Source organism: Podarcis filfolensis, assembly GCF_964270895.1.
Source record: "Podarcis filfolensis genome assembly, chromosome: W".
In the NCBI taxonomy this organism is placed as follows: Eukaryota; Metazoa; Chordata; class Lepidosauria; order Squamata; family Lacertidae; genus Podarcis; species Podarcis filfolensis.
Window position 1 is genome coordinate 40,846,824 of NC_139619.1, and position 12,983 is coordinate 40,859,806.

General features: G+C 47.2%; 1 protein-coding gene across 1 annotated transcript in view; it reads left to right on the plus strand.

Moving 5' to 3' along the window:
* LOC310753815 (inositol polyphosphate 5-phosphatase OCRL-like) overlaps positions 1 to 12,983 on the plus strand; it is a gene marked incomplete at both ends in the record, with an annotated part of 65,742 nt that overhangs the window by 11,726 nt on the left and 41,033 nt on the right. The window contains 2 exons of the mRNA XM_083595149.1: positions 797 to 908; positions 992 to 1,094. Coding sequence (XP_083451275.1) covers positions 797 to 908; positions 992 to 1,094 — 215 coding nt within the window. The remainder of the gene's footprint in view (positions 1 to 796; positions 909 to 991; positions 1,095 to 12,983) is intronic.

Here is a 12,983-nt window from a genome sequence, read left to right on the forward strand (position 1 = left end):
TCCTGGCTGGTCTGTGGTGTGTACAGAAGCATAGAATCAGAAGGGATTTCCAAAGTCATCTAGTCCAAATGTTGCCGCGAGTAACAGGAAATCCACTAAAACATCCCTGAAAGCCAGTAAACCGGCACACTGGCAGGAGGGCTAGTCTGGTCTGGGAAGCCTTGTTAACTGCAGAGGTTGCTGATGTCTCCTTTGATAACCATCCCTCTCCGTTGTGGAGGGGGGTGGGGTGCGCACATGTTGCCTTTTTGCTTTCTGACCAGGACTTGTAACAATAGCCCACCTGTTTCAGTGAACCTCGCTTGAATTTCCAACCCAGGAAGCGGCCATATACTGGGCCATCTAGCTCAGTATTGTTGAAATTGACAAGCAGTGGCTCTCCAGGATTTCAGACAAGGGATGTTCCCTACCCTCCTGGGAGATGCTGGGGGTGGAGCCTGAGACTTTCTGCATGAAAAGCAGGTGGTTTACTGCAGAGCTATGGCCCTTCCCCCAAGATATCTCAGTTGGTAGAGCATAAGACTCTTCATCTCAGTGTCCTGAGTTCGAGTCCCACCTTAGGCATTGCAGGGGGTTCGATTAGTTAACCCTTGTGGTCCCTTCCGACTCTGCAGTTGCATTATTCCCCAAAGTTCCCAGCAGAGTTCTAGTCCGGTTACCATTTTAAACATTCTTTTTTTTTTTTATGCCAGGTCTAAACCTGCAAACATAACAAGTACACCGTGCTAGTGATCCATGCCCCTCCTCTAGCAAAGCTCTGCACTGAAACTCCAAACCGCCCCTCCCTGTCTTGCAGGTGATCTGCCAGTTGCCGCGGTCGCACCAGAACGTGTTCCGCTTCGTGGTGGCTTTCCTGCGGGAGCTGCTGAAATACTCTGAGAGCAACAATGTCAGTGGCAACATGCTAGGTAAGGCCTGCCTGTCCTGGCTGGGAGCTGGCCTTCCTCCTGCTCCCGCCTCCTCTCATGCAAATGTTTTCGCTTCCCTGCAGCCACCCTCTTCGCCAGCCTCCTGCTACGGCCTCTGCCCAACGTTCTGCCGAGTGCCATCGGCTTCCTCCTGGGCTTCCTGCTGGGGGTGGATGACTGCGAAAGGTGCCAAGCGTGACTGGAGACGAAGTGGGGAGGGAAGAGGCAAGGCCCAGCCTCTGTTCTCTGGTGCCTGCCCTTCCCCTTGTGCCATCTTGCCATGTGCCAGCTCCCTTCCCTGTGCTTTGCCCTTTCCACCTTTTCCTCTTGACTCCTGACACGGTTGCACACTTGGCTTTCCACATGGTTCCAGGGCATTGGCAGCAGGTTCAGGGTGCTTGGGGAGGGACCCTGTTGGAGGACAGTCATTCCCCTGCCCATCCTACTACCACCACTGCTGCTCTCAGTCCCTGCGCAGTAGTCCACGCTCTCCCCTTCTGCTGCAGCTGAGCATGTGCTACTCTTGGTGGGTACCAGGCATAAGGATTCCTGGCCTGTCCTGGGATTGCAGGACCTCTTTCTCTGTCCCCCCAGCCTTGATGCTCATCAAGAAGGGGCAGGGCAGCCACTGTGGCCCACGTACGCCTTAGCCTGCTCTCTATAGTTCAGCTATCTGTCCCCATTCTGCCAAGTAGAGTTCTAGGGTGTTCATTCTTCATGAGACACTAAGCACTGCCTAAAGGGACCAGGGAGGAGGAGGGGGCGCAGGCTGGGAAGCAGGAGGGGAGCTGAGGCAGTGGGTACAGCTGGGTTGGGTTGGGCTCCCCACCCGACCCCAAGTTCTGCAACTTTGTCTTTCTGCTTTTCTGTCCTGGGTTCCTGTACTTGGTGCACACACACTCTTAATTTATTGGGAAGCGGTTGTTTCAAAATGAAAGATCCGTTGTGCAGAGATTGTTCTGGTGTTTGGAGGGGAGCTACACTTGCCTTTGCTGGTTTCTCCACTGCTCTGAAGCTCAGCCAGACTTTCCAAATGTAGCCGCCTTGGGCCCTCGCAGCACACATGAGGGAGAGGCTGTGGAGAGGGGGTGCTGCATGGGGCATCAGGTCGTGCAGATACCATGGAATCTGACTTCGCTCTTCACAACAAGGCTTGCAGGTGCAGAAAGAGGGCTACATTGCTTCCCCAAGGTGTTTCTCAATTGCTTTCCTTCCTCATACTGCTTGCAGCTTGCAAGTTTCAGCCCAGCAGCAGCTGGCTGCGAATTATTGAATAGACTCTTGAGGGGAGGTCTGCCCTCCCCTCTCCCCATTAAGCTTTGTCTCCAGGGCTCAGTGGTAGGAGGGAGAGCAGAGGAAGAAAAAGAACTGGGCTTGGCTTGAGGGGGTTATGAGAGCATATGTGCACCTGGTGCCAAGGGATAAGGCTGCAGAACTGAGCAGAGCACACTTAAGAGCAGGAGGAGCTGAGCCCTGCTCCCGCCACCACCACCAACAGCAACTCCTAGATGTCCACTTGTTCTTCTCAAGGGAGTCCCAAAAATGACCAAAGGAGACTGGAGCTCTGAGAGCAGCTATGGAGACTGCAGAGTCTGGATGGGAGCTCTTTTATTACTTATTTTCATTTGAAGTGGGATGGAGTGGAGGCTAGATGGATCACTTTGAGGGGGGGGAAGCAGGTGCTGAGCAGTGGAACGGGATTGGGAACTTCCCCCTTCCCCACTGAAATAATCCAACTGGGCACCCTAGGAATTGGCAGGGCCAACCTGCGCATGAGGCGTTGCGAGGCCATTGGCTCAAGGGGGGGCAGATCAAGGTCCATAGAGCACCATGCTTGCAGCCATGCCACTATTGTGACCACGGTCAGGCCCTTGTGAGGGTTTCGCCAACACAACCTGCTCCTCTCCAGCCTCCTTTCCTAAAGGAGAAGCAGAGGCAAGGCTCAGGGTGTTTCTGCCTCAAGCAAGAACATCCTCAGCTGGTCCTGGCAGTGGACATTAGAAATTGCTTTCGATATGAAAAAGAGTGGAATGCAGGAAAGTGGGGGGAGGGGAGTGTGTTAAAGGAAAAGGGAGGAGTTTTCCAAACTAAAATGGGGGTTGAAGACAGAGCTCGATTGAGTCACAAAAGGGGCTTCTGCCAGCCCAGTGGAATTTCCGGCTCCCCACATCCCAGCGTCTTAAAACACAAGAAGAGCTTGGGGAGTCAATTTTGTGCATAAGGTAGATGTTTGGCATGGTCTGTCCTTGATGTGAAAAGAGGATCCTTTCAATATTTACTTTGGTGAACTACAGCTCCCACGACAACAACTCTGAAGGTGACGCAGATGTTCAGAGCGGGGTGCTGATAATGCCAAGGTCCTAAGTTTGATCCCTGTATAGGCCAACTGCATTATTCCTGCATTGTAGGGGATTGAACTAGATCAGTGGTTCCTAATTGGCTAATTACTGAGGACCCCTTATTTTTCAAAAGCCAAGCCGCAGACCCCCTACTTTTGAAAAAATTGATAACTCTATGGTAGTTACCTCTGCAAAGCAATTTTTTGAACAAAATGTGGGGTAATAAGCAAAGGATTTTAGGTATACTAAAAACAACAAGACCACCCATAAAATGTATGCTATTGCCATGCCAATATGAGAGAAAATTAGTTGGAGGGAGGCAAGGGATGGGGCCACGGACCCCTGATTGGGAATAACGGAACTAGATGGTCCTCGGTGTCCCTTCCAACTCCACAATTCTATGATCCTGTGTCTTAAACACAAATCTTGAGGAATAGTGTGTGTGTGTGTGTGTGTGTGTGTGTGTTTCTGTCTGAACTTTCCCAGCCTTTGCTTTATTCTGATTTGCGCTTGCGTCCCTACTCCCCACGTGTAGAATTGCTATACCTTGGGATTTTCCTGGACATTCAAGCGTTTCCCGCATGGACACTTGTTTCCAACAGCCAAATCCCGGCGGATGGCAACCCTACCCACTTGTGCCAGATTGCCTGGCATACGTTACAAGCATCTAGTCACATAGATTCTCCAGAATCCCGGGGCTAGCCCACCTGACGGGAAGAGTCCGCGACCAGAAGGAGGAGGAGTACCAGGAAGAATGGACAAAAGTCAAAGATTATTTAGCTAAATATGTCAAGATAACCTAACTGGAAAAGCTTGCAAATATGAGATAGGCTTAGGGTTTAAATATGTAAGGATAGGAATTAAGATGTTTCAAGCTAGATTAGAAAGAATGAAAGATGTGAAGTGATCAAGTTATATTTTTTTTTTAAAGAAGATTGATTTTGGAAAACTGTTAAAATGAAATACAATGAAATTCAACCAGGGGGATTTGAGGAAGTCACTTAACAATGTTATCAAGATTGGTTTAATTACAATTAGGATGTATGTTTGTTTGTGTTATGTACTGAGTTCAATAGGATCCAAACTGCAGCAGTCTGATTGGTCCTAGAACAATAGGATCCAAAAGGCAGCAGTCTGATTGGTCCTAGAACAATAGGATTCAGAATGCAGCAGTCTGATTGGTCCTAGAACAATGCAGCAGTATGATTGGTTGGCAGGAACCACCCAATCATGCTCCAGATAGAAGTGAATCCACAACCTGATTGGCTTACAGTAGAATTCCGGAATTAGCCAATCATGTGCAGCCCATTGTGTAAATAATGTATATAAAGCAGATACTTTGAGGAGACATTCATTCATTCCTCCTCACCACTATGAGCTGAATAAAGAGCATGAAATCACTTTGCGACTCTGAGTATATTTCAGTTTGTTTGTTTGTTTGTTTGTCTTAAAATTTTTTTGGAAAATTAATTAAAAAAACTGAAAAGAAAAACACCATAGATTATCCAGAATCCCAAGCAGCGACACTGTGAAACTTTCATAGGAATAAAAGGTAGGGGGAAAGGAGGCACAATGTCAAGCAGGCAGCAGAATAAACCCGAGCACTGTGGGTCTAAAACCGGCCCCTGAATCTCTTGCTCCCCACTCTGCCCTTCTAACAATACCATTTTTTTGCTTGCTGGATGGCTGTGTGCAATGAGACCTCAGTCACTGAGGAAGGGTGCTGGCCCAGTGGTAGAAGTATGTGCTTGGCATGCAGGCGATCCAAAAATCAATTCAAGAGCAAAATTCCAGTTCTCATGTTTTCTGTCGAAATGGCTAATTTAAAGGGGAATAGCATGGTGCCTTCCACAGAGTCAGACCATTGAGCCGCCGAACTCCTTAAGGGAGGACCAGAGCTCACTGGTGATGCAGGTCCCAGAACAGTCTCCAGCATCTCCAGGTGAAACTGAAAACATCACCTGCCTGGAACCTTGTAGAGCCACTGCCAATCAGTACAGACAGTGCTGAGTTAGGTAGCTATGATCCATCCACCATCACCCTTTGCCCGAAGCAAAGGCACATCGCTGGTCCAAATCTTTGAAAGACTTTCCCTGCTCACCAAGCCACCTGCCCTCCTTTATGCATTGCCGATGGCTTATCAAAGGGATCCTCACTGCAAGTCTCATCAAGGCAGACAGCTTGATGAAATCTTGGTGCCCTTTCTTACAAAATGCTAACAGGGACAATGGCACCAGTTGCCCTCTGGACTCACAGAGTGCAGCTTACTTTGGAGCCATCAATTGTACACATTTGGAATGGCCCTTGAGAAAGGATAGTCTGCCTATAGTCAGCAGCTTACCCCCTTGTTGTTTGTTAAAAACTTGAATAAAAAGCATGCTTAAAATAAAACAGGAAAAGTGAAATTTTGCTGGTTTCTTGAGAAAAGAATAATGCCTCATTATTTGTATCTGCTTTTAAATGTTGTTTCTCTTCTCTTTGTAATGAGTTTTACTGGGTCTGTGGTCATTTTAAGTTGCTTACCTTCACTAAAATATATAAATCTACTCGACTGGAAACTTTTATTATCCAAATTCAAACCCACTTTGGATAGCAAAATTCCTGGAGTGGGGAGGAGGGTTCAATGTTCTAATAGATTAGATATGGACAGTCCTTCAGTACAGCAAAACTTGACACTTTGAAACCTTTGAGTCCTTTCCAAAAGGACTTCACCCACTATTTAGGGGGGAAGTATGTCAGAACTGACCTTCTGCAGTACTGATTCCACATTCTTGGACTCCTAATCTTACACGTAAATTAGAGCTGGAACCATCTCAGGCCCTATGGCTCTTGAAATGACCATGACCTATTGAGCAAAACCACAGACTCCACCTCTCTGGTGACTAAACCCCACTTGCGTTTGCAAAATAAATTAACAACAGAAGAAAATCATGGAAGAAATAAAATGGCTTTTGAAATTAACAAAGGCGATTCCTTTTATCCACATGTATTACGGGACATGTTCAAAGCGCCCCTCAGGAGAAATTCTGTAAGCAAAGGTAGCAGATACACAAGGACACATTGCTAAAAGAAACAAAGGGATTTGGAGGGACCATGAGTGAACAGGTAGTACCAGAATGTACAGAATTGTACCTAGAAAAAGGTTACAACTGGATTACCTTTTTGTAAACAAAAACAACAACAACCCCCAAAATAAAACTCGGAAGCAGCAGGACTCCTTAGGAACTCTTCAAAAAACAAAACACAAAACTGCATATCCCTACCTAGTCACCAAATGTGAGGGGAAACGTAAACCAGCGTCTTACACTGCTTTAAATGATAGCCAGATTCTGCAATTTTTTACCACACCAGAAGTAAAAGCACGGGGCATTAATAAGTTTTTGAAAAATCATGCACTTCATTTGTAGGCAAGGGAAAGCTTTCTGAAATGTACAAAATCTTACTAAGACACACAATCTGTTGAAATGACCAAGCAGCGGACAAGATTCGGGGACAGTGGTGTGCCGCCTGGGGAAATGTTCCTTTCCATTCACCTTAAGCAAAGATGTGGTGACCTTGTGCATCCATAAATAACTTTCAGAAATGTATTTCATTACTTCCCAAAGCTTCTCAATGGGCTACCAAATGGCATTTCTTTCTATTTTGGATGAAACTGGGGAAGCAGCTTTAGAAGAAGGGGTTGCTGACATTCACTGGCCTGGAAAACACCTGATGCCAATATGATGGCAAATTGTGGGTGGTGCATTGATGGAGAAACTAAGGCAACAAATGGGGACATGACGCCACCGGTGTTCTAAAGATACATTTCATGTAAAGATTATGATGGGCTTCTTCAAATGCCCATAGCCTCTTACAAGCAGAGGTTTTAGATCAATTTTCTGTAAACCTCTGTCATAAATAGTTGTCACTGAAAATACGACCCAACAATGCAATGCTGGACTCATCCCTCCCGTCAGCGTGCCTGGAAAGCACGGGTCCCGGTAGTTTCCGCCTCACTCTGCTCCTTTCTCTGTGAAAGCCTGCTCTTTAGCTTTCACATCGGAGCAAACCTCAACCCACCCCCTCCCAAAGAAACCTTTTTTATGAGCCCCCCTACTCTGCGTGTGCTTTCTTTGGCTCCTGTCTCAATGTGCAGAAATTGAGCACATGAATTTTCCAGCATCGGGAGTTTCCCCCAAGACAGTGTTGAGATCAGGCGTGTTTGTGTGGCTCCACGCTTGCAGTTATTGGGGCTTTGGCTAAGAGGAGTGCATGCACTTTCAGCAAGACATAGCTAGCTAGCTAGCTAGACAGTTTACCTCCCTTTGCTACAGTTTAAATTTCTGCATGCCATCTGCTGTTGTGGAACAAGTCATCCCCATGATCCCTCTAGCCCAGTGCTCTCTCGGGCGGCCCACAGAAGCTCTCAAGGGTTTCAGACAAAACATTTGTTCACTTCAGCATATAGCAGTCCAAAGAAATGTATGCTCTAGAAGGTCACAGGCTCCCCCGTCTTTGGGGTAGAGGTTTGACGTCTGAGACTAGATCTGCAGGACTCATAAACATTTCACTCTGTAGAGATGAGTAGTCGGCACCGTCCGAGTATAGGAGGAGGGGGGTGGGGGTGGAATACGGGGGTGAGAAATAGAAGAATGCGTTCCATCTCCTACACGAAGTCAGAGCCAATTATGAAGATTGACCAGTTGCTTATAGATCAAATGCCTGGATCATGCAGCTGCAAAGAGGTCTACCCAGCCGCTCCCACAGGCAACATGGAATTCTTCTGTGCAATTTACTGTGTTGTTGTTGTTGTTAAAGATGTAAGACAAGCCTATATTGCACTTCATTAAAAATGCCAGGTCACTTCACAACAATATACTGATGGACTCAGTAGAATCAGCAATCAGTACTGGGGCAGGGGCCTTGGCTGGCACCCTGAAATGCACGGCCCCTGCGCCAGTCCTGAGGAGGCTCAAGGCCAGGGGTCAGCAACCTTTTTCAGCCGTGGGCTGGTCCACCGTCCCTCACAGCATGTGGGGGGCCGGACTATAATTTGGAGAGAGAAAATGAACGAATTCCTATGCCCCACCAAGAACCCAGAGGTGCATTTTAAATGAAAGGACCCATTCTACTCATGGAAAAACACATTGATTCCCGGACTGTCCGTGGGCCGGATTGAGAAGACGATTGGGCCGCATCCGGCCCCCGGGCCTTCGGTTGCCTACCCCTGCTCAAGGCAATCACTTCCTGCACTTCACGTTAACGCAGAAGACGGCCCAGTTGTGCTCAGATGCTCAAAATTCCCTTTTCACCTTTGAATCTTTGGAGGGTCTGTTTCAGTTGGCATCGGGACAGCTCACCTAGCAGTGCAGCTGCCTTTATTGCAGAGGCAGGAAGTTTCCTTCCTTTCATATTCAGGATTTCTGTACTCACATAGAAATAATAAAATGGTTTCTGCTGTTTGTTAAAAGCCATGAATGAACTCTCACAACTCGTTGATAAGGTAGCTTGCTTGTGTTTCGAGAAATCGTATAAGAGGAGCATTCATAGGAAGTTGCACTTGACAGAGTCAATCTAGCCTAGCACTGCCTACACTGACTGGCAGCAGCGCTGCAGGGTTTTCAAACAGGGGGCAGTCCCAGCCCTGTCTGGTGGAGATCCTGGACTGAACCTGGGATCTCCTGCATGCAAAGCAAGGCCTCCCTCAACTCGGGAGGCGTGAGTTCTCTACTGTATTTCAACAAATGCTTTCACTTTATCATTTCATTTTCATCTGTATATTTTGTGCACATATTTTCCTGTATGTTTTAGACAGAGAGGAGTAGCAATAGGGTTAGAGGCAAGGGTCAGAGTTAGTGTTGTGTGAGCATTTTAAAGCAGTTGAGTTTAAACAGGAGGGGATTTCACCTGAAGAGATGGCCAGCATCGTGAATCTGTAAGTAGGATTTCGACTGCTTCTTTTTTGTAATCTTCTGGGGCGAGGGTTTGGGGTCCCCCACACGGCCAGCATCCCCATGGAATTCAACCCCTTCCTGAACAGCTTAACTTCTCTTCCCACCTGCCTTCCCATTCTCCCTCAAATCTCATTGCAGCTCAGCTGGTTAGAGGGAGCTGCAGATAGCACCAAGGTTGCAGGTTCGATTCCCATAAGGTACAGCTGCATATTCCTGCATTGCAGGGGGTTGGACTAGATGATCCCCAGGGTACCTTCCATGATCATTATTTTGGGATGCTTTTTATTACATTCGTAGCCCACTTTTCATCCAAGCAGTTCAAGGTGGCATTTATGGCTTGCCTTTCCCCCTGTTTTCCCCCTCACAACAAACCTGTTAGGCAGGCTAGGATGAGAGTGACTGGACCCAACATCAAACAGTGCACTTCATGACTGAGGGGCCATTTGCACTCGGATCTCCCAGGTCCTCCTAGTCCAGAATTCTAGCCACTATACACCCCCCTCTCTCTACCCCTTCTCCGTTTCTCAACTCTTCAGCCATCAACTGCAACAGACAGGGGTTCTGTCAGTCTTCCTGTCAGTCACTCTGACTCTAAGAGAGTTTTCATTGCATTCTTTGGCTCATCTATGCCTTGATGCTTTGACGACCTTCCTAGCAGCCCCCTTCGCTCTCCAGGCAGGGCTGCTGTCCTAAAAGCATTATGCTGAGGGCTCTTTTAAATGCTGGAAATGCTTCTCTTATCTTTCCTTTGCTGGGGGTGGGGGGAGTGTTGGAATCCCCCCCCCCCCATACATGAGATGCACCACTGTGTTCCTGTGGAGAGCCGTTTGGGGTCTGTGGGTGCATAAAAAAACAAAAAGAGCCCTATTGCGTGGCGAGTTCCAAAGTGGAAATAAAGACACATGACACAATTATTTCAGGTTAATGGGCTAAATATGGCCACAACTTTATTGGTTACAGGTGATGAGTGGTATTGGCTTAGGCATTGGTCCTAACTGACTATCCGGCTTCAGCCTGTCCGCTTGAAGTCCGGGAAGGGTTAACCACCAGTAGAGGGAGTCCTGCTGATGCACATCAACTCGCAACCCCCCCCCCCCCCCCAGGTAGGCGAAAAACCAAGTCCGGCAAAAGAGGGAGATCCCCGGCCGCGCCAGCGATAAATAGGGCTGGTCACGCCCCCTGAGCCAGCCAATTCCCTCAGTCGTACTTTCCAGACTAAGGAGAGCCCACTCAGTAGCTGCAGCATCCTTGCTTGATGCAGACCTCCTGGGTCATGTGGCTGTGAAATCCTGCCACAGCACAAAGATGGCCATACTGCAGGCTTGGAAGGAGTCGTTGCCACCAAAGACAGGATCCATAAAGCCTCCTTGTAAATAGGGTGGAATGGGGGCCAGGTCAATTTGGTGAATCAGTAAATGTGGCAGAAATTCATCTCTCTTCTCCTTCATTCTCTTCCAGATGACATAAGACTTGATGTCAGTTTCGATTATGGGGAGAAGACACAAGTTTCAAGACTCAGCGATGATGGAGTGGCAATTTTTGCTTGCTGTTTCATTGTGTGTTGTTGCTAATTGTGATCATTGCTGTTGTTTTAGAATTCTTTCCTATGCAATATTACTTTTTTATTGCTTTTAAATTGTTGCTTTTTAAATTGTCCTTGTAAAGGAAAGTGTTCTGCTAATGTTGATTGTATTCTGAATTGCTTCAAGAAGCCTCATAGCAATGAACACTATTAAGAGTAATAATTATTTTACCTGCCTTAATTATAATAAAGCATTGACATGCATATTTAAAATTAGCGGTTAAGGTCTTAAACTACACATTTTAATAGTTTCACATCTGTATTCTTTACTGTGTTCTAGCTTATAGATTTTAATTTTAACCTACATATATATGAGAGCCAGTGTGGTGTAGTGGTTAAGAGCGGTAGTCTCGTAATCTGGGGAACCGGGTTCGCGTCTCCGCTCCTCCACATGCAGCTGCTGGGTGACCTTGGGCCAGTCACATTTCTCTGAAGTCTCTCAGCCCCACTCACCTCACAGAGTGTTTGTTGGGGGGGGGGTAGGGAAAGGAGAATGTTAGCCGCTTTGAGACTCCTTAGGGTAGTGATAAAGCGGGATATCAAATCCAAACTCCTCTTCTTCTTCTACATGTTCTCTATCTCTGTATAAATCCATATTCTGGTTTGTGGCTGTAATAAATTGATTCGTTCATTCAATAAAGCTTCGGTGGTTTTGAAATTCAGTAAATTGTCTCTGCCTCCATTTTTTGGTATTGAGGGAAACGCTCTATAAAATAATCAGAAAACATCAGGGTTGTAGTCAACATCAGTCCTTTCCACAGCAGACCTATTTAAATTGATGGGCACAAATTACATGGCTGTGTTGATTTTGACGCATCTCTTCTGAGTAAAACTCAGTTGACTACTGTAGGGATAATCGCGGAGTGGGCAGTGGGGTCCAGAGGGAGCACACTCCCCACCAGCAGGCAGCCACAGTCTGCCTGCACGCGTCACCCTGGGGTGCGTAGCATACTCCCCCTCACAGACAAAGTCATGGCTGTCTGGAACATCGTTCCCTCTGTCTGACCTTTTGCGGTCCCAGCAGTCTGCGGTGTCCTGTCTGTAACCTTTGTCCCTGAGACCTTTTGTCTCCTTCGTCATACACTGTGCAAGGGGAAAATGACGCGGTGGAAACAGGTGCCAAAATAACTTTGTACCACCCCACGATCTTGGGACCAAAGGTGTGTAAAGGTCACAGCCCAAAATGTATCTGCCTAGCTTGCATATTTGTCTCAATAAAAGGAGGCTCCACAGGACTGGTCAGCAGCTCGCTTCAGCCCACCTGTGCGCAGCTCACATGATGATCAACTCCTGTCTTGTGCCTTCACTTCAGACTACTCCTCACAGGATATCATGGAATTGTAGAGTTGGAAGGGACCACAAGAGTCATCTAGTCCACCCCCTGCAATGCAGGAATATTTTGCCCAACGTGGGGCTCCAACCCACGACCCTGAGATGCAGAGTCTCACACTACTGACTGAGCTATGGGCAGATAGCTTGTTTGATAAATGTGTCCCTTGGAAACATTTTGGTTTTATCCTCTCTGCAGGAGTTGCTATGCCTGATCATTCCATCTAGTTCTGTCGAAAGAGAGGTGGGGGTTGTTTTCTGATTTCTTAATTGTGAATATTTGGGGGGGAGGGGAGGCATAGGTGGAAAGGAGATACTCAGATGGACCAGAGTGAAATGGGGCCGAGTGAAATTGGGGCTTCGGGATGGCCTGGGGAAGTCTAAAAGTGTCACATCCAAACCAAAACTCTTGCTTGTTGGATGCCCCTGCCTTCTGTCATCATTTGAGCTTTCCTCTGCTTCCCTTTCAAGCTGCTGTCTGGAAGGAGGCCAAAGCCCACTTAAACATAAGAATAATTATAAGAAAGCATTCAGTCAACAGCCAGAGTTGAATGAAGACGATGTGCTAGGAGGAGAATGAGCTAATTAAACCATTCTGCAACACACACACACACACACACACACACACACACACACTGCAATCCGAACCCCAGTGCTGTTATGAGGACAATGGTCACAACCACACATTTCAAAAAGCATTGCACTAAGAGTCACAGATTCACCCAACACATCCTGGGAACCTCTGTTTGCTACAGATCTAACATCTCTCAGCACCCTTGTCAAACTACAGTTCCCAGGATTCTTGAGGGAAAGCCTGGACTCTTTCAAGTGGTGTAAGAGCTTTAAATGTGTGGTGTGGAATTCCTCCAAAATAATTGGGGAACTGTGCAAC